Source organism: Thermobia domestica, chromosome 7 (genome assembly GCF_964235325.1).
Source record: "Thermobia domestica chromosome 7, izTheDome1.hap1.1, whole genome shotgun sequence".
Taxonomy (NCBI): Eukaryota; Metazoa; Arthropoda; class Insecta; order Zygentoma; family Lepismatidae; genus Thermobia; species Thermobia domestica.
The window spans coordinates 150,568,592-150,589,723 of NC_137460.1; the positions used below are offsets into that span (position 1 = coordinate 150,568,592).

Here is a 21,132-nt window from a genome sequence, read left to right on the forward strand (position 1 = left end):
TTCTTGAAACTTGAGGAAGCTTATCAGATAACGACGATGACAGATTCTGTTTCACGTGTTCGTCAAGTTTCCGCACCAAGTCTTCAGTGATGACAGAAGGTCACCCAATTCGTTCCTCATCGTAACATTCGGGCGGCCATCTTTAAAAGCTCCAAACCATTTCCTACCACTCCATCGCTCATGTTGTCTTCATACATATCACTAATCTGGAAATGAACTTGAACCGCTTTCACACATTTACCACTAAGAAAATGAGTCATAGTGTATATCGAGACACAGTCAACGGGATTCTCAATCAGCGGAGGCATTGTAACTACTCACAAACGTAAACACTGCCAAATGTTTTCGTAATAGCGTCTGTGACTTGTCAACACATGTAGGTACACAAACGTGTATGAGCGGCATGCCGACCGTAGCGCTGTAGCGGTCAAATTTCAAAACGATACGAAGAAAAAAAAGAACACGCCACGTATTTTTAAACATTCATTCACGGAGTCTTGAGAAAATATAGCTCAATGTTGGGAGCTTTGAAGTACCGCTTATACCAATAGTAAAAGTGCTTACATTTTGATACTAGTGTAATTGTACTTTTTATACTAAGTTGAGGTTCCTTAATTCAATGGGACTATTTTCACGCAAAATTTGCTCAAAATTGGGATATTTATATTTATTTATATCCTAGGATTGATTCCCAAATTTGAGATCACCTTTCCAAGCACTCCATGAGCGCATATGTTTAAATAAGCGTCTTCAAATTAGTATAGAAAGTGTCTTAGAAATATATTCAAGCTTGGATGCTTTTACCATTGGCGTAAGCAGTACTTCAAAAATTATCTATTTTTGATTTTATTTATTTATTTATTTTGAAAATACTCAAAGAAATAAAAGTCAACATTCAAATGTTAATGTCTGTAGAATTCTTAAATAGTATTCTCTGAAATAGTATTTTCATTGTTGAACAATACGTCTGGAAGTTAATTGTGACGTCATACGTTTTGGTGAAGTACTGCTCAACATTGGAGAACTACCTGAAAAAATAATTTTAGGTTATGATTAAGTATTTCTTAAGTGTTAAATAATTACAAATGTACATTGAACAATATAATTTTCTATTGAATCTATTGAATTTATTTATCTTTTAAGTTACGTGGCACAAATACATTCTACTTTCTTATTTCCATGTATTTAAAATATTTGCTTATTGAAACACTGTGTTTGTTGGTTTGAATGCTAGGTAGATGCTTACTATTATTATGAAGCAACAAGATTTTATTTTACTATTTACGTTTTCCTTGTTTTTTGGTGATTAGGTGGAAACATTTAGCGGTGAACCTGTTCAGTTGGTAAAATTACGAAATCCTTTGGGAGCTGGCGGCGAATACGTTGGAGCTTGGTCGAGAAATTCTCAGGATTGGGATGAAGTACCTCCTCAAGAGAAGGAAAGATTGGCTGTGAGACATATGAGTGAAGGAGAGTTTTGGTATGTTTCCATACAAGTGTAATTTTGTTTGTTCTTACAGTATATGTACGAAGATTATAGACAGTATTGTATTGTTACAGGACAGAGCCCTGTCTTATATGAACACGGATAGTCTTCTTTTTTCCTCAATATTTAAATAACTTCTTCATAAAGGATAGGACCTATTTTCAATTCATAAATATCTATACAAATGTAGTGAAATTGCTTTTATTAAACTTCTAGCTGATATACATAAGTACATACGCCTGCTGAATACGTGTGTCTCTAAATAACATTTTATTGAGCTTCATGCTAAAAACCGAGCGTTTTCTGTTTCAAACTTCTTCAATATATTATTAGTTCTTAATTGGCCATTTCTACAAGGTTTTGCTACTTCTCGGTGTTGCAAATGTTGCAAAATAATAAATAAATAAACAGAAAAATAATTACTCATATAAATCAATGGGCTATAAAAACTCGAGGTACAGGTGGTATAGCCACTCGATACCGTTAAGAAAACAATCAATTGAAATTAAAATGCCATTCAACTTAAGTACATAATTGAATAAATTTTGGAAAAAAGAAAGTTATATTGTAATCAGCTAATTCATTTGAAAATACACATTTTTTTTAAAAAAAATTATTATTTATGCTTGACTTTCTATTATATGAACACATTTTCTCTGTATTATATGTGATTCTTAAAATACACATCGTCATTTAAGATGTGAAACCTCGTATGTCTAATTTGTTAGTCTTTCAGAGGCCAAAACAACGTCACTGCATCTATGCACAATATTAATATAATCGTTAAAAATACGCTAACACAGCTGCTCTCATCACATATGTCTATAATACATTGAACTCACTGGCATACGAGGTATCACATCTTAAACAACGATATATATATATATATATATATAGGGGAAGGCGTTGTACCTGGGAACACTTTTAGAGTCTTCGAAATTTTGGTGCTAATATTCAGCACTTTTCCCCCAATTTTTGTCGTATATTTGAAGTGCCATCTCTTCGCTATCAGATAGGATGATTTTTAAACGTGTTACATAATTACATTAGCTTTTATAGAATATAACAAGAGCATATCCGTTTTGTTCACAGGTACATTATGGTCGTGTACCATTGAACAGACCCTCTTGTACCTTTGAACAAAGTGATAATTACGACGTTTCTGGGGCAATAATATAAAAAGAAGCCGTGAATATTAACAGTTATAAATTGCAATAAAAGATTTAGCTATAAAAAGTTCCCCAGAATTGAAATTTTATTAATTAAATTAAAATTGAAGAGAAGTTCTAACAAAAACTTGTGAACAATAAAGTTGAGCATATACAACTCTTAACATTATGTTATACAATAAGCGAATATATAAAAACTACTTAAAATTATAATTAATAACTTTATATCCTAACCTAACCTATATAAAATATATCAATGGTTTTAACTACTTACATTGTGTAGCTTTAAACAGTATTATTTATCGTTCAAAGGTACACGATGCATTAATATTCATAGGTACAAGAGGGCCACCATTACGAAAAAAAGTTCTCCACTAGCTTAAATATTGAACAGATGTTAAAACTAAAAATATTACTGTATTCACCAATGATTCTACCCCAAGTTTGGACAAATAAATATCACAAGTTGCGAAAACCGAAGAGCACAAAACTCAAAAGGTAGCTACAAAAAATCTTCGTTTTGGGGGTGAAAAAATTAAAAGGAACATTACTCGGCACAACACTCAGTAAACAACAGCCAAACGCGTTTGTAGTGCTTTTTTTCACTTAATCTTTCAAACGAATTTTAATCACAGCACCTAGATAGCTCTGAATTCGAGAAAAGCACAAGTGTTCAAAGGTACATTGTTTCAAAGGTACAACGTCTTCCCCTATATATATATATATATTTCCCCGATCATATATATAAATGAGGAATACGAATACGAAAATAATATATGATTTTGTTGACATATCTATGTACATCATAATACTTGTATAAATAAACTAAATATTAGCTTAACAATAAGGAAATAAAGAAATCATAAAGTGCGTTAGGGATCAGATGTAATTTCTAGAAGAAAGTATGAACTTTAATAATAATTGTTAATTTTGTGTTGTAGGATTACATATTCGGACTTTGTAAAAACTTTTACCCATTTGGAAGTAGTCCATCTTGACAGTGACACAAGCCGAGACGAACCATCATTGCATCACAAACTCACGTGGCAGATGCGGTTATATCAAGGAGCGTGGCAGAGAGGCGTCACCGCAGGCGGGTGTAGAAACAACGCAGGTAAATTTACATGTTGTCTTCGTTAAGTACATTTGCTGTGAAAATTCGTATTTATTTAATTAAATACTTCTACCCTGTTTACTGTTGGAGTTCTGTTGGAAATAAATTCTTCGATTAATGAAGCATGATATCAGTTGGACTGTTTGTTTCAAAAATTAACCATAAAAGTTAAAGTTTTATAATTAAAACATTTCAGCGAAGAATGCTGTATGGTACATTTTAGTGAATTCGAGAAAAATGCATAAAAAAAATTATTATGTTTCTGGACTACAGCATTGCTCTGCTCAGAGACCAGTTTGTCAGCATACTAGTGCCATCAGTGACCAATAAAGAGAAACAAGCTTTTAGTATGTTAGTCATGTTTCGTACAGCACTTCACTCAACTGGTAACTCAAGATATTCAAAAATGTGCCATACAACGTTATTAGGTGGAATGGTTGAATTTTCTAAATTTTTCGAAAGGTTACCCATTAACGAAAAATTTTATCAGATATTCACTCACACACGTTTGCCGGCATACGAGTACTATTATATATTGGGAGGCACGGTAGCTTAGTAATAGAAACTCGTCTTTGATGCGAGGGATATCTAGTTCGATTCCAAGCCATGTGAGCTTGGATAAACAACATGAGTTTTCTCCCATTTCCTCCCTAATTTTTATTCAACTGTTCCATCATAAGAATTCACTTTCATTGATCATCCGTCTTCTTTAGTCTAATGGGTATAACTATTGGATCTAATGGGTATAAGGGAATAAAGATTTCATTTAATTTTTAATCGACTTCAAAAAGGAGGAAGTTCTAAATAGTGTTAATATTGTATGTATGTTCACATATGATTCCATAGCGCGTAGACCGTTACTCAATTTCTTAAGGTTACTTGCTTTATAAAAAGTTAGTGCCCTACCTTTAATTTAGGTATTTAACTAAACTACTGGGGTAACGAAAATGTGGAAAAATTAAACAAACTTAAACAAAAAAACCGACTTCAAAAACACACTGAAAACTAGAAAATAATTTAAAAAAAAACAATATTAACCGATTTCAACAAAAGCGATAAAGCAGAAAATAATAATAATAATAATAATAATAATAATAATAATAATAATAATAATAATAATAATAATAATAATAAAGCGCTTAAAAGCAGAAAATAGTTCATTACTACTATTTTCTATGTATAAAAAAATTTGAAATCTGCGCCAAGCCAAACAAGTTAATGCCTCATATAGTTGTCATCGAAACTAATTTTACATTAAGTATTAATTTGTTTGGTTTGGCACAGATTTCAAAATTTTTTATACGTAAATAATAGTAGTAATGAACTATTTCCTGCTTTTAAGAGCTTTATTATTATTATTATTATTATTATTATTATTATTATTATTATTATTATTATTATTATTATTATTATTATTATTATTATTATTTGCTTTTTAGCACTTATTATTTTCTACTTTTTAGCACTTTTGTTGAAGTGGATTAATATTTTTTTATCTTTGATATTTATATATTAACAAAGGATTTTCGTATTTCCTGAGTTTATTTTATCCAACATATCTCCGAAAATCCAGTGTTCAAATTACTTTGCACGTGAAAATTTCCCAGTAATTTCAATCGTTAGTTATTACTTACCAATATTAAAGTGTGTTGTTTTAACCTTTTGTAAGATTTTATTCTTAAATTCAGAGTTCATGTATGCATACTAAATCTCTTTGAAGTATAATCTAAATCTAAAGATTTTTTGTATTTATTAGATAATATAAAACTACATTCAAACAAACTGTGAATGTTGGCGAAAAGAAATCAGAGAAAATCTCAGTAAGAATGAACAAGACCAGTGGTCGAACATGGATCCTTTCCATAAAACCAAATAAGTCATACTGTGGCGGTGTTACTATTCCCTAGATAGATTTCTCATCTCTGAATCATGTGGGAACACAAATTCAAATTCAAGCCAGGGCTTTGTAGTAGACAAACAATTCTGTTACCATTTTTACATAAATTATTTGTACTTACTATTACTTTCTTTATCCTAAATGTTCTAATCTTAGAGCGTTAAACTTAAGGTAAAAATCCATAATCACTTCCTGTAATTCAATATATAATTAAACCTGATGTTAAATGTAGCATCAAAGTGAAGTTAATCGAAAAGAGAAAAAAGCAAATCTTTTTTGCAATAAAAACAGTTTCGTGCTCAATAATAATATTTATCTTAAAACTACTCGTAATACAGTAGCAAGATCATTTTTTCAGTTTATATCGCTCAGTTGTGCTCTTAAGGTTAGTGGACATCAGAATCCATCCAAAAATCGAAGGTGATATCAAGAAAATAATAGTAAGTCCTAAATACATTTCCTTTGGAACTGAACTCAAATGATATTTTGTATTTTAATTTCAGATACATTTCACATAAACCCACAGCTTCAACTTATACTTAGTGAGATGGAAGAAGTCATCATATCATTAAATCAACATAGTATAATGGAACCAAAGGTAATATACATTATTTACTTTTCGAAACAGTAAAGTCACGACTTAGGAAGAAAATGTTCGGTGTAAAAATAGATGAGAAAGCGGATCCATTTTTGTATATATATGTGAATGAGGGATTTCACAATGGCTACAGATAACCAAATATCATTCGAATAATAAGATCAAGATGTCTAAAGCCTTGTTTTCACTTAGTCGATCTGTGGATGATTCAGTTGAGTTAACAACACTTCCATCTCAATCGACTGTTTAAACGGAACTTAGACTGAATCACCTACTGATCGAACGCGATGAATTGACTGTATTAAAAGAGGCTCTATTATCTGGGGTCTATCATCCAGATAAAACACTTCTCGGCGAAAAAGTTCGGTGTAAAACAGCAAAGTGGAGAGCGAATTGCGTTCATAAGTGTTTTGGCAATAATTGTGTGAGAAAATGTGAATGCTTGTGAAGAACAAGGAACGCTTTTTACTGAAACATTATGACTAGAGAAGCCACACTAGAAGCAATTATAAAGCAACTTAAATTTAAAATGACAATTACCAAACTGATTCGGCCTAGTCGATTCGATTTAGTAACAATGCACAATGTCGGTTAACCATGCGACCAAATCGGATAAACGAAAACAGGGCTTAAGATAGATGGTAAATATTAAGAAATACTCGGTATTTGACAGGTGGTAATAGACCTGTGAGTAACAATAATCATGAGTGGTTTAACTAGGCACAAAAGTAATTTCAGTGGCTAAATCATAGAGTTAAAGCCATGTATGGTGTGTCTAAAATACTTCCGACAATCCTATCTAATCTAACGCTATTTAACATTTGTGTTGCACTCAGGATATCTGTTAAGAAATCAGATTAGTGATAGTAATTTGAAATTTACTCCAAATTATAAGCTGTATAGACTGTAGGAGAGTTTTCGATAAAACCACTTAGGTTATTACATAGTGTCAAAGAAAGACCAGCTGCCATATGATTTATGGGTGTATTATTATTTTACAAATCACGTTTCCCATATTACTTGTTAACATTAATGAACTGGTTTGTTCTGTAAAATTACGTATGTTTATGTTAAGTTATCCTTACTAGAAAAATCTTGAAAAGATAAGACATACCAACTTATCCATTTCTTTTGAAAGATAAGAAGCAGATAAAACAAATTTAGTCATTAAGAGCAGTTTAACAAATGATATTCATATTGATGAGAACAGCTATTTTGTTTTGCTTATTTTTTAAAGTAAAATACCTTGTTAATGACCGTTAAAATATATTGTAAACAAATTTTTCAACATCTCTTCAGGTAGTTAAATCGGATGCCAGTTATCTATCTAAATCAGTATATTCGGTCAATCAGTGGCACTTCATAGAACATTGCTAACTCCCATTCTGACTCTTTCTGTTTCTTAAGGACAAATATTTCAATTTTTCGCTGATCAATTCATGTATGAATTTATATATATTTTTAATATAACTAAATCTGCAAATACTATTGTCACCACATAAACAAATAAGCATTAAACTATTAAAATTTGTATCTAACGTAATATTCGTTTTAAAAATTAGATAGAATTTAATTGTCTTTTCATTTCATTTCATTTATTTGCCTGCTTCATTAGCTTACAAAGCATGAGAAATTCTCATGAAAGCGTTACAGTTGTCAGAAAGAAAAGAAAGAAAAAAACCTTTCATAACAATCATAGTAAACAATCAAAATCCGGGATTAAATGTACAGCAATCCCCATCGAATAACACAAATATTTTATCTTACCAAGGAAGGCAACCATATCTAATAGGCCACATTCTTGATGTGAGTCCTGTGGTGTACTGAAAATGTTCCAATAACCAGCTCGTCTACCTTCCTTGTTCAGATATTGTTTGTCACTTTAACATTGAGAGTATAAAAGAAAAAGATTAATATTTATACAAAAGAAAAATAAAACATTTGAAAAGAAAATTATTTTGGCGTTAAAACGTGACTTTCACACATAGGAAGAAATACCATTTTTTCCCTGTATATAGTGAATTATGTGAAAAATAACAACTAAATAGAACAAATCAAAACTGAAAAGCAGCTTCATTTTTTTCTGCCTTTCTGCGGCTTTATTTCCTTTGTTTTTTGCATGCCCACGAATATCACAAAGCAGAAGACTGCTGTTTTAGAACAATTCAATTACACTGATCTCTGAAATATCATCCTAGGGATAATTGTGTTAAACTTATTTTTAATTACATATACAATTAATGTCTATTTAATAAATAAAGTACAGGGAGAAACTGGGGGAAATTTTACTTATAACATTTGCAGTTATCTTTGGTGTACAATATGAATACATGTACAGTTTTCTTAAAAATAAACTGGCCACCCATATCACTTTGAAAGCCGTAGACTTATATTCATAAATCCTTTCGCTTCGTACAGAATCTAAGTTTATTTCTTTCAGACTTACGCTGCAAGGCATATTAATTCCGATTGTGGAAAGATATCCTTTTAAAGAGAAGTAATTGGTTTATTTAAAAAATAATAATAATAAGATTGTACATATAGTTATCTAGGAGAACGATTTATGAGGCCCAAATATGTAGAACCAATTCAATTCATTCGCTGTTGTGCTCTCTGGATCTCAGATAACTGGGTTTTATGTTTACATATTTTTTTGTTATTCATAGGTCATAGGATTCACAGCATATTCATTGCCAAAGAACAGCTCAGAAACAATCGGGAAAGGATTCTTCAAGAAAAATAAGTCTCTCGTTAATTCACAATATACCAATAGCCGACAGGTAAGAATTTTAAATTTATAATTAATTAATGAAAGTAAGGAACACTTATTTTAATTAAACTTATTACTTGCATGTTTCTTGAATTCAGGTAGAAAAATGGTGGCTTCTGAATATTTCAAAAAAAAAAAAAATCCGTTCTTTTTCCAACTAGCAAGGATTCTATCAAAAAAAAAAAAAAAACTTTGTTCGTTAGTATAGAGAATTATACAGTTGCATCCAGGATAAGATGTTAGTATATGCTAGCTAGTAATTATTTTCAAGTAACTCATAATTTTGAGATCATCAAACTTTATCACTATATAATTGTATCAAAAATTCCTTCTAAGTTTATTCCAAAGAATGTTATACAGAGCTAAAATATATATAAAAAAAAAATCCAATACATGTTTAAGTAGAAATCTGTCTGTTGGAAGAAGGAAAAACGATTTGTTTTCCAAAATATCCAGAAGCTACAATTCATCTACCTGACTTCAAGAGACATGAACCTAAGAAACTTTAATAATGTTTGAAATATGTTTATTGGAAGCAAACTTGCAATGGAAGCAATAATGATAATTTATTATTATTATTATTATTATTATTATTATTATTATTATTATTATTATTATTATTATTATTATTATTATTATTATTATTATTGGTATCAGAAAATTCAGACAAAAAGTCCAATTACAATTTTCAAACAGTAATAATATATGATTTAACAATACAAACAAAAAAGTATGCATAAAAATTGTAATGCATAAAAATTAAAGATGCAAAATACATTAAATAAAACATACAGAATAAAAATAATTCGACTAAAAAAGTTACAGCCATAATAATAAGAATCATGCACAGAAAACAACAAAATAAGATAAAAACGAACCAATGCAAATCAAAACATTCAAAAGAGAATAACATTTATAACAAATGATAGATTATGAATTGCTTCTGAATAGAAAGAAAATCCACAGTAAAAATATCAATAATATGTGAATAGTTGTTAGCACTTGTCAAGCATTTATATATTGGGACGTCTTTGTGAATGGGATTACATTTAAAAATTTTGAAATTTCTTATTGACATGTTAGAGACAGGAAGATTTACAGCCTCTATTAATGGTAATTTGTCCATCAAAACATTATGCAGAAGTTTCATATCAAATAAGGTTCTTCGTTCACATATTTAAGTAAACCAAGTAGATGCCTAATTTCGATTTCTCTGATAATGTAAACCAAGTAGATGTGGATTTCTCTAATAAAAATTTGAATTTCCATCGCAACTATCTATAACATCTGTAAATACATTGACCACAACAATTACTGTTGTAAATTTGAAAATTAACAATAGGGTAAAAAATACCAAATGTACACACTCATGAATATTTTTTTGGAGTTAATTTTCCTTTTTTCTTTTGAATATGTGTCATTATTATTTTTCTTTTTTGATTCAAACACTAAATTGAAAATAATGCAAATAAAAAAAAAGTGTGTGTGAGCTATTCTCTTTTGTGCTCAAATGCTCAAAAACAACGAAATTCTTCTATACTTGAATTTGTTTAAATTCATCGAGACATATTAAAGGATCTGCTCCTAAAAGTGGGTGGAAAATACGTACTATAAGTTCCAGGGATGTCAATCACTTTTCCCTTCATGCGTTTGGTTGCAACTCCCGAAATATGCTTTTCAACCTCCAAATTGATGTTCTGCCACGCAAATTTACCACTCTATTTCTCAAATGTGTTTTTCTCCTCAAAAATTTACTATGCTCCAGCTTGAGTGTAATATTTTCAATGAAAAATTATGTCGTCCCAAATATTCTCATGAGGGCAAACTGCCCCCTAAATTCCTGCTCTGATTAGTTCTACTACAAAATAGTTCCATAGTATTAGTACTACATACAGGCGGCGGAAAACTACTCAAATTTGAAAAGTGAATTCCTATACCAAATTAAACAAAACAAGTATGTTTCACACCAATGCGAAAAAAATTCGTCCCTTGTTGATTTTTTAAAATAACAAATCTTTATAATACATGCACGCTGTATTTACAACATAGCTAATCAACTGTCTCATCATTTACTTTCTTATGCCTCAAATTAATGATTAATATCGAATTTATTCTCATTTGTTTTGTTCTAAGTAGCACTTAGTTTTTATTATTTATTTTTTAGTTTGACTTAAGTCCAAACTTTAATGACCTATAGCTCTGGAATCATAGTATTTCACTTGCTTATGAGTTTGATAGATCACATACCATATATATATCATCCTTATTTATTTGTTTATTTTTGTAAATCAAATGAAAGACAACATGTTTTAATCGACATAGATATACAAACGCCTTCTGTTAGTGCTATAAACTGACAGAAGTTAAAAAATGGAGTTCGCTCTAGTCTGAAAAGTGTTACCTAGCTCAAGCATTTCGTCAGATCATATTCCGTTTAAAGTTTAGGAACATTATTATTTCCATTGTCCTGTATTTTATGATGCACTGAAACGGATCGGTACTTACCTTTTCATGTGGTCATTGTAGTTATTATTAATGTTATTTTATTATAGTATTTATTTTGCTCATTTCAAATGTATTCAGGCTTCAGACTAAATATTAATCTTCCGATATCTAATTCATCACCCAGGAATTGTTTCTGATAGATATATTAAAGTTGTATTTATTTATTTATTTATTTATTTATTATTTAGTTTAAGTTTGTGGAGTAATTCCTAGGCTTGTATCTACTGTATCAAGTACTCATAAAACTAATATTTCAATCGCAAGTTCTAATATTTAAATCTATTTACATGGTAAATATGATATTCAGATTATGGTTTATGAATATTTCTTTATTTTAACTATAACTATTCGCTTTATTGCTGTTATAATATAGTTCTATCAATTCTTAATTTTTTTGACAGGTGAGCCATCGCTGTCAGCTTGAACAAGGTGGATACTTGATTCTTCCAACAACGTTTGAACCTGGTCAAGAATCTACTTTTACTCTCAGGGTTTACTCCAGCAAACCACTTAAGCTCAAGTAAGTAATTCAGAATGCAACAGAATTTAAAATGTCTATATGTTTATTTCATACGCTATACAGTAATATCATTCTCGCTTTCTTCCATTATTCGTAGATTCGATACGCCAACTTGGAGATATATTTCTTTCTTTCTTCCTTTCTTTCTTTCTTCTTCTTCTTCTTCTTTTTTGATTTAGAGAAATATTTTCTTTTATTCTTTGTTGATATTAATGAAAATTTGAAAACTTTGATATTATTGATATTGTTATATAATTATGGACAAAGAATAAGTAAACTGGCGCTAAATGGTACAACAATCGAATGATATACGTAAGTTGCTCATGTAGATGGGGCAATGTCAAATAATTATAAAGAAAAAATAAATATAAATCACAATAGTGTAAAAGTTATTTAAAATACATTTAATAGGTGTAAAGCCAAAAATTTTTCCTTAAAAAAAATGGAGGTCGAAAGCAAGGTAATGCAAGAATTCTACGAGAACTAAATGCAAATATAAGGAATATGTTACATGTTATCTAGTTATGCAGTACGTTTTATAATAATACTTTATAACTATTATTTTAAATAGCAATTTTATTTTAAATAATAAATACAGCACAATTGGAGCTAAACAAAGGACCTATCCGGTTGCAATGATGTAAACAGACTTTGGGGGAGATGGCTGAAATTCAGCTAAAATGTAGAAGAGACTATGTAGATTCTATATTCCAAAAGCAAATTGTCGTAAAATGGATGGAACATAGTAAAAAAAACACGAAATATTAACATTAATGTCAATGAAAAATCAGAGATAAACAAATAATTCCTCCACTTATCTCAAAAACCAGAAGAGAGATATGCTGAAATTCAGCTTAAATATAGGAGGGACTATGTAGATTCTACATTCAAAAAAGGAAATTGTTCTACGATGGATGAAACATAGTAAAAACTCATGTAATATGAACATTAAAGTCAATGGAAAATCAATGAAAAAATGAAATCGTCCACATATCTCAAAAACTATAATAAGAAGATGGCTAATTGAAAGCTTATTGCAAAGACATAATGAAGAGCTTAAAAGCAATGCATAGCACGTAAGGTAAATATGGATACAACATTGTCAAAAGTCAAGTTTTTTGAGTAAAATCAATAATAACGATAAAGTACATGCATCTTCGAATTACCTAGGACGACTCACGCGGAGGTTACATGCTTGAAATATCTCACATCTGGATTTGGAATCTCCAGACTCAATTTAGCATGCAACCTGATCACGTGACATAGTCTGGTCCTTATGTCAAACCAGATAGAACCTTTATAATGAATTCATAATTATTCCTACAATAAAACTACATCTATGTGCATCTAGTAAAGAAAGAAAAACTTGATAAAATCAATCTTAAACGCAATGATTCACACTTTTTCGGGTACATTTAATTTTAAAATCAATCTTTTTAAGTTCTGTCACGATCAGAATAGAAGAATTATAAAAGAAATAAACAATAAGTGGTTGCTGGAATTGACGAAATATCCTTAATCATAAAATAAGCTATAAACAAACACTCGAGCCATTATATTTCGTAATAAGCTCCTCACTTATATCACGAGTGTTTTCATGATATTCAACAGGTAAAACGAGCTAATGTAAAATCATGCGCACAGAAAAGGACAAATTAAATCTTGAAAATATTAAACTGATAAACTCATATCCACTTTTTCAAAAGTATTACAAATTGATAAGTAGTATTTTCTTCCTCAAGTTGAGTGTAATCATTAATACATAGAATGGATGTTACAAAGAGAAACAAACTGACAGAACACTTGAGTAATATTTTAGAGAATAACACTAAATAAATAAATACATTCACTTGAGTAATATTTTAGAGAATAACACTAAATAAATAAATACATTGGATTCTTTCTAGACCTCTCCGGAGCTTTTGATTTAGTGCTTCGTTGTGAACTGAAAAATAAATTGAAAAATGATTAGATAAAATGTCTATTTGGATTTTTACTTTTTAAGGAGTTTGATTTACGAAAACATCTTCGTATATTTATACTGTCCGTGTATCCGTCCGTCCGTTCTGGAGGCAAAACAAAATCTTAACTAATTGATGGATCACCATCACAGTTGGTCAGACTTTAGAAGGGTCAAAACTTAGGAAACAAGTTCGTTTGGGGGAAATATTCAAACCGAAAGTAGTAGAAATCAACGTTAAACGTCCCAAGAACACATTTCATCTTCATCTTTAACTTTACTAAAACGTAAAGTCATAGAAATCCGCTACAATTTTTGGTTCAATGTTGATCTACAAAGCAAAAGCGATAAGGGACAGTGACAAGCGGTTTTTGGAATCGATTTAGCGTGCTAAGAATGCGTACCATCTTCTCCCTTAACCCTTTATTCAAACCGAAAGTGGCAGAAATGAACCACTTCCGGTTTAACATGGATCGCTATGGAATAAAAACTGTAATAAATAGTGAAAAAGTGGTTTTCTGTAATCAATTAAGCATCCTAAGAATATATTTTATCTCCATTCTAATCTCTCTACTAAACCTGGAAGTGTAAGAAGCCTACCATTTCCAGTTTTAACGTTGATCGTTCTAAAGTAAAAACGGTAATAATTTAGATAGAAGAAGAGATTTTCTACAAGAATTAACCGTAGCAAATATATAGGCCATCTCCACTCTAATTTCTCTACCAAAACCGGAAGTAATACATATATGCTACCAGTTCCGTTTCAATATTAATTGAGAAAATAGCAATTTATACAAACTGAACTCCTTTATGCGGTGTACACGTGGCATTGCTGCTTGTTCTATTTTGTATTGATTAATTCAATGGAGTTTAACGTTCCTATATGAGACGAGATTTACTACTCCGTTTCTAAAGCAAATAACAGGACCGGGAATCGAATTTGGAACTACAAATGATCTAACAATATCATTAACTTATGATACATACGTTGATAACCAATTTAATAATACCGAGAAACGATACAACTGTAAGTATAATAATATAGATAAGGCAATCAAATCACAGACTGGTTTTCTTATAAAACAAGCAATATACCGTATACATTCTTAAAATACTTAGCGTTAAACAGTCTCTCAGAGAACATACTACTGATTCTGAAATTCCAATAAATAAATAAATAAATAAATAATCAAATAATAAGCTGTGTATATAAAAAAAAAAGAAATAAAAAAAGAAATCTTGAGGAATGTGAATCTATGAGAACTCAAAGTGCAACCAACGCATACACGGATACTCAAATGGTTTCAGGACATACAATAAATAAATAAATAAATAAAAATAAACAGCAGTGGTGACGATGAGATTGATTACTTGATATCCATGGAATAATTACGTAACTTTGCAAACTCTTACTCTTTTGGTTGTGCAAAGACAATCTGGAATTCCTATTTTAATAATGGAATAAGTAAAACAATCCGTGATGTCGACTGAATAATTACCGCTACGTAACTTTGGTTTTGTCTTTTTTGCCACTTATTTTCTCATTATGGAAAGAAAATTTAAGGTTCCTATTTCAAAAATGGAATGAAACGAAAAAAATCAACAAGTTTCGACGAAATCTATCTATCATGAAGTTCATTACATAATTAAAAACATAAAATGTGTCTATAGCACCACTGAATACTCATCGGAAAATTCCTGGATATTGTTAATTTCGACCGAGATCCAGACAATTCTGACCAATCCTATATTAAATCATTAATTTTTTACACATAATGAAGGATAATAAACTAAAATTATTTACCTGCGTACAGTAATAATAAATCTGTACTTAAAGAAAATAACTTTTTGCATTTCTTTACTCAAATTTTTATTGTAAATTTGCGTTTAAGGATATTCTGATTTACTTTCGAATATAAATAGACGATTTTAAAGGAAATAAAGGTGTTGACTTTTAGAAACAAGTTGTCCATTACTTATATTTCCTTATTTTTCCTTTACAGATTAATGGATTGTCAGCCATCCTTGGTGAAGTCTGCAATACTTAAGGTATGATCATACTTAGAGTTGTTTTACAACTAAACTGTAACCTATAGATAGTAAACATCAAGGAAATACTCACTGTAACTTTAAGAACATCGGAAGTAAAGTGTTTTGTGTTGTTTTGTTTAATGTGAGAATTAGTAAGAAAATAATCAATTTTAACTGCAATAATTAACTATATTTATTGATATCCAAATAATAAAATTATAGTATCATAGATATCTTAATAACAAGAAACAAATACTGCGGCACCAATTCAACATGAACACGAAATGTATTAAAATAAGCTTGTTCATGCGCAGTATTTACTCCAAATTTTGAAATGGTCTTATTAAATCATTACGAAAATTTAATACTTGAACAGTAATAGACTAATTTTATCAACATTCTCTGTCATTAACGTTCCGCTCTCGAGAAACGTACTTGAACTTAAACGTACTGCAACTAATAAGCGCTTGTTGGTAGTAAGGCGTTGTAGTTGGTTGAGATTAAACTTACAAGGATAACGACAGAAGTCAAACGAAATTAAATACAGTTTAAAAGATCATTTTGAGTATATATTCGACTGGTCTTTTTAATGTTTATGCTATAAATTCTATAATAAACTGACAAAGAAGTTTAAAGTTCTTTTGGGAGATACAAATACATATATCATATGACCCATGTACAAGTAAAGGTTTCATGCTTTTGAATTAATATAAAATTTGGGGCCAATTCTCCTGTGTGCAATAATGATATCAAAACAATAAGTTTTATAATGTAACATGAAAAATTCTTATGCCTGTTTCTTTGGTCAATTTCAAAACTCTATTCTTAATATCGCTTCTATTTGTCTTAATGTTTCTTATACGGTCTTGTGGATAATATATTATGATGTGATTTATTCTGATATGAACATTGTGTTTCGTCAAGCCTACTTTTTCTGGTTGAACTTATAAAGAGTCTGAAAGCCTCGTACACTACAATCAGACAGATATTAATCAATAAACATATTTGTATGTGGGTAGATGATTCTCTAAATCTCTTGTATCGATAGAAGTTTTTATATTATACATCTGTAAAATGTAATCAAATTGTTGCTAGTGACTGTGCAATGGTACCACAAAAATCTGTCATTTAATTCAAGATCTCTCTTATAACGGAATTTTTCGCTTATAGTATCTTACTTTTTCTAACAGTTTGATAACGTTTTCATTGTTGGAACCTACCTCAAGCAAAAAGTCAAATTCCTCTGCAAGGTCTGTTTCATAGAACCTAACTTGAGTATTCTTGAAAAATAAATAGACATAAACTTACAATCAAATATTAGTTTTCGGAGCATCTAAATGTGAAGATATAGCATGAATATGCTGATCACTTGAAGTCAGTTTTTGCTATCGATTGTGAGAATTAGGATGGAAAACAGTCAGAAAAGATAGTACCAATATGTAAAGATACTTATATTGCAGCTTACTAGCAGCTGTTATAAAGTCAGAGCAAATCTAGAACTTACGACACTGTAGACAAACGGCAAGCGTTTGAAGTCTCGGATGTCGAAGTAAGACGAATGATGCTATGATGAATACAGAAGATTCTCTTATGTTTATGTTGCGAATGTCTCATATTTCATATTTACTTGTCTGAGAGTTTCACATGTCTGACTGATAGAATTAAAAAAAAAAAGTTTTGGGTTTTTCTCAATAATCTGAATTAGATTTTGGAAACAATCTTCATTTCATACATTTTATTCAGACAGTTGGTATTTTTGTATTCGAGTCAGATTTAAAATATTTACATGAATTATGAAATACAAAATCTGAATATTTATAAATAATAATTTCGGAGTTTTAATTTTGGTATACTGCAATATTGTGTTTTGAATAGCTGATAAATTTACCCGTCAATCCTGACTCGTAACATGAGGTCTAGATCTTGCTTAATTTACAGTATTATTATAAGAACATCGATTTTCTCGTAGGAGCAACCAGAAAATTAATAAAAGGGATTTAAAACAATCCTATTTTAACGCAATCATGACCATCTTTAGTCCAATTTTGTTACAGATCTCTACATCTCTCATGAATATTTAATTATGTCTTTCTGTTCTAGATTGGCAAAATATTTTAAGAATTTGTTATAGCTAATTGTATTACTAATGGTTGATTCTACTTTTATAGGCTCCTCCTTCGCTAGATGGGAAAAGCTTTAGTCAGTATGAAGCAGTATTCATGCAATTAGCAGATGAACATAGGACAGTAAATGCATTTGAGCTGCAGGAGCTTCTAGATGCATGTCTTCCTAACGGTAAAAATACAATAATCGATATTCTTTTCTTATATAAATGTTTAAAGGACATGTCTATTATTTTTAGTCATAGACAAAGTAAATCAAACATGTGCAGTTCTGCTTCTTTTGAATCTTGTGACTTGAATAACGTACAACGATTTTTGTTCATTAAAACATTGTACTGGATTTTTGCTTATTTTCCCCATTTAACTTCTGATAGAATACCTCAGGAACTTTCCAGTTTCTTTGGGGTCGTCATTACGCCGCCCATACGCCACCCCAATTGTGCATTAATGTAATCCACGATTAAATTAATAGACATTTCCTTTTATCCGACTTCGGTCCAACATTTTGTTCTCGAATTATGGCTGTTTTTCCATTTTTCCAACAAATTTTCGGCTGGTCATAGAACCGAAAGGAAACATTTCTACACCAAAGTTGTTTGTACTTTTTGTCTTATCGTAGTATCAGGGATCATTTTCGACACGTTGTAGGCTTATCTTGAAACACTCTGTAATATTCATTTCTATTCTGGTGTCAAACATTAAGTTTTGATTCGATTCCTTCTATATGCTAATCTATTTAATTTTAAGTAGCCAGAATTTGGAAAAATTGATATCAAAATGTAATATGTCTGTATGGAGAATTTGTATAAGTTTGTTATCAGAGCAGAATTCAAGGCAATGTTCTGCAGATAATTAAAATTATTTATCAACATCTTCCAAATAGCCTTACTCTCTCATTTGGAAAGTTTAAATATTTGATGTACATCATTTTATAAATTAGTGCTGCTTTTCATCGTGTTCTTAATATCGTATACCATATGATAGTCATAAGGTAGGTTACTATAATATTTCGTAAAACTCTACTGCGTTCAATGGAATTGTAGGGATATTATTCGTTTTGAAATTCCCTATTGTTATATATGAATATACGTGAGCGGACCTATCAAATGATGACCATGTAATGTATAGAATCACAAAACAAGTTTACATTTTTCAAATTTATTATTAACTAACTAACTCTATGGCCTATGGAACCCGCAGGTTCAGTGCCGCGTTCACAAAAGCTCTCCACTGACTTCTATCCTTAGCTAATTGCATCCAGTTTCTACTTTGTATTCCTATCTCTGCGAGATCCATCTTAATATTATCCTCCCATCTGCGCCTAGGTCTTCCTAATGGTCGTTTTCCTATGGGTCTTCCAGTCAAGACTTTGAAAGCGTTTCTACTTTCTTCCATTCTAGCTACATGACCTGCCCACCTAAGCCTCCTAGACTTGACGACCCTAACAATGTTGGGTAAACCGTATAAACTATGTAGTTCCTCGTTATGAAGTTTCCGCCATTCCCCATTCTCGTTCCTCTTGGGTCCGAATATTCTTCTCGGGATCCTGTTCTCAAATACTTTCAGTCTATGTTCTTCCCTCAGAGTAAGTGACCATGTTTCGCAACCATACAGAACAACAGGCATGATTATCGTTTTATATATTTTAAGCTTCAAATTCTTCGACAGAATTCGCGACGACAAGAGATTTTGAACCGAATAGTAACACGAATTCCCTGCTTTTAGTCGACATTTAATTTCTTCGTGAATATGATTTTCATCTGTTAATATTGATCCTAAATATTTGAAAGTATCCACTTTATCAAAAGTATTATTTAATATTTTAACGCCCCCACAATTTGCCGTATTACGGTCCCGACGCACTTCCATATATTTAGTTTTCTCTGCATTTACTTCTAAACCCATGTCCCTGCAAGCATTTAATAAGATCTCTGCATTTATTTCTACTGTTCTCCTATCATCCCCTATTAAATTTACATCATCAGCATATGCCATCACCTGGTGAATACCGTTCAACTGTAGGCCCTGGTTGCTATCTTTGATTTTCCTTATAGCGTATTCTAGCACAAAGTTAAATAATAATGGCGACAACGCATCTCCTTGTTTCAGGCCATTTTGGACGTGAAAGCTCGTGGACAAAAATTTTCCTACCCGGACTTTACTTTGGGATTCACTTAAGCATATCTTAATTAATCCAATTAGCTTTCTCGGTATTCCAAGTTCTGTAAGAACGTTGTATAATGTTTCTCTCCTAACCGAGTCGTAAGCCCTTCTAAAATCAATAAATAGTTGATGTACCGGGATATTGTATTCCCACTTTTTTTTTTTTTTTTCGAGTATTTGACGAATGGTAAATATTTGGTCGATAGTTGATCGATTTCGTCTAAATCCGCACTGATAATCTCCAATAATTTCATCTGCGTATGGCGTCAGTCTTGCTAATAGAATATTTGAAAGGATTTTATAGGATGTTGACAGAAGAGAAATGCCTCGATAATTATTACAGTCAGTTTTTTCGCCTTTCTTGTGAATTGGAACTTGTGTGATTGATTCTTTCCACTCTTGTGGCAATTCTTCCTTGTTCCAGATAAGGAGAATGAGTTTGTGTATCTTGTTGCACAATTTTTCGCCTCCAGCTAAAATTAACTCAGCCGGAATTTCATCCACACCCGGAGATTTGTGTTTCTTTAATTTCTTTATAGCGGCTTCTACTTCTATTCGATTGGGTTCTGGAATATACGGTTCTGCGGTGTGTATCTCCTTTTCTCCACGCTCATTAGTTTTTGGTTGCGTGTTCAGCAAATCGTCAAAGAAATCTTTCCATCTATTTAAGAGGCTATCCGTATCAGTGAGAACTGTTCCGTCAGCTTTCTTTAATATATAAGCACGAGGTTGATAGCCTTTCTTAAATTCGCCTATCCCCTTATACATGTCCCGAATATTTTTATTTTTACTATTA

The 21,132-nt window shown here is 30.8% G+C and overlaps 1 protein-coding gene across 1 annotated transcript in view; it reads left to right on the forward strand.

Annotated features, from left to right (window-relative positions):
- The window catches only part of CalpC (calpain C), a 254,196-nt gene that overhangs the window by 216,622 nt on the left and 16,442 nt on the right, over positions 1–21,132 (forward strand). The window contains exons 7-13 of the mRNA XM_081765418.1: positions 1,311–1,480; positions 3,597–3,769; positions 6,170–6,264; positions 8,931–9,044; positions 11,941–12,059; positions 16,023–16,068; positions 18,219–18,345. Of these exons, the coding sequence (XP_081621544.1) occupies positions 1,311–1,480; positions 3,597–3,769; positions 6,170–6,264; positions 8,931–9,044; positions 11,941–12,059; positions 16,023–16,068; positions 18,219–18,345 (844 nt within the window). The remainder of the gene's footprint in view (positions 1–1,310; positions 1,481–3,596; positions 3,770–6,169; positions 6,265–8,930; positions 9,045–11,940; positions 12,060–16,022; positions 16,069–18,218; positions 18,346–21,132) is intronic.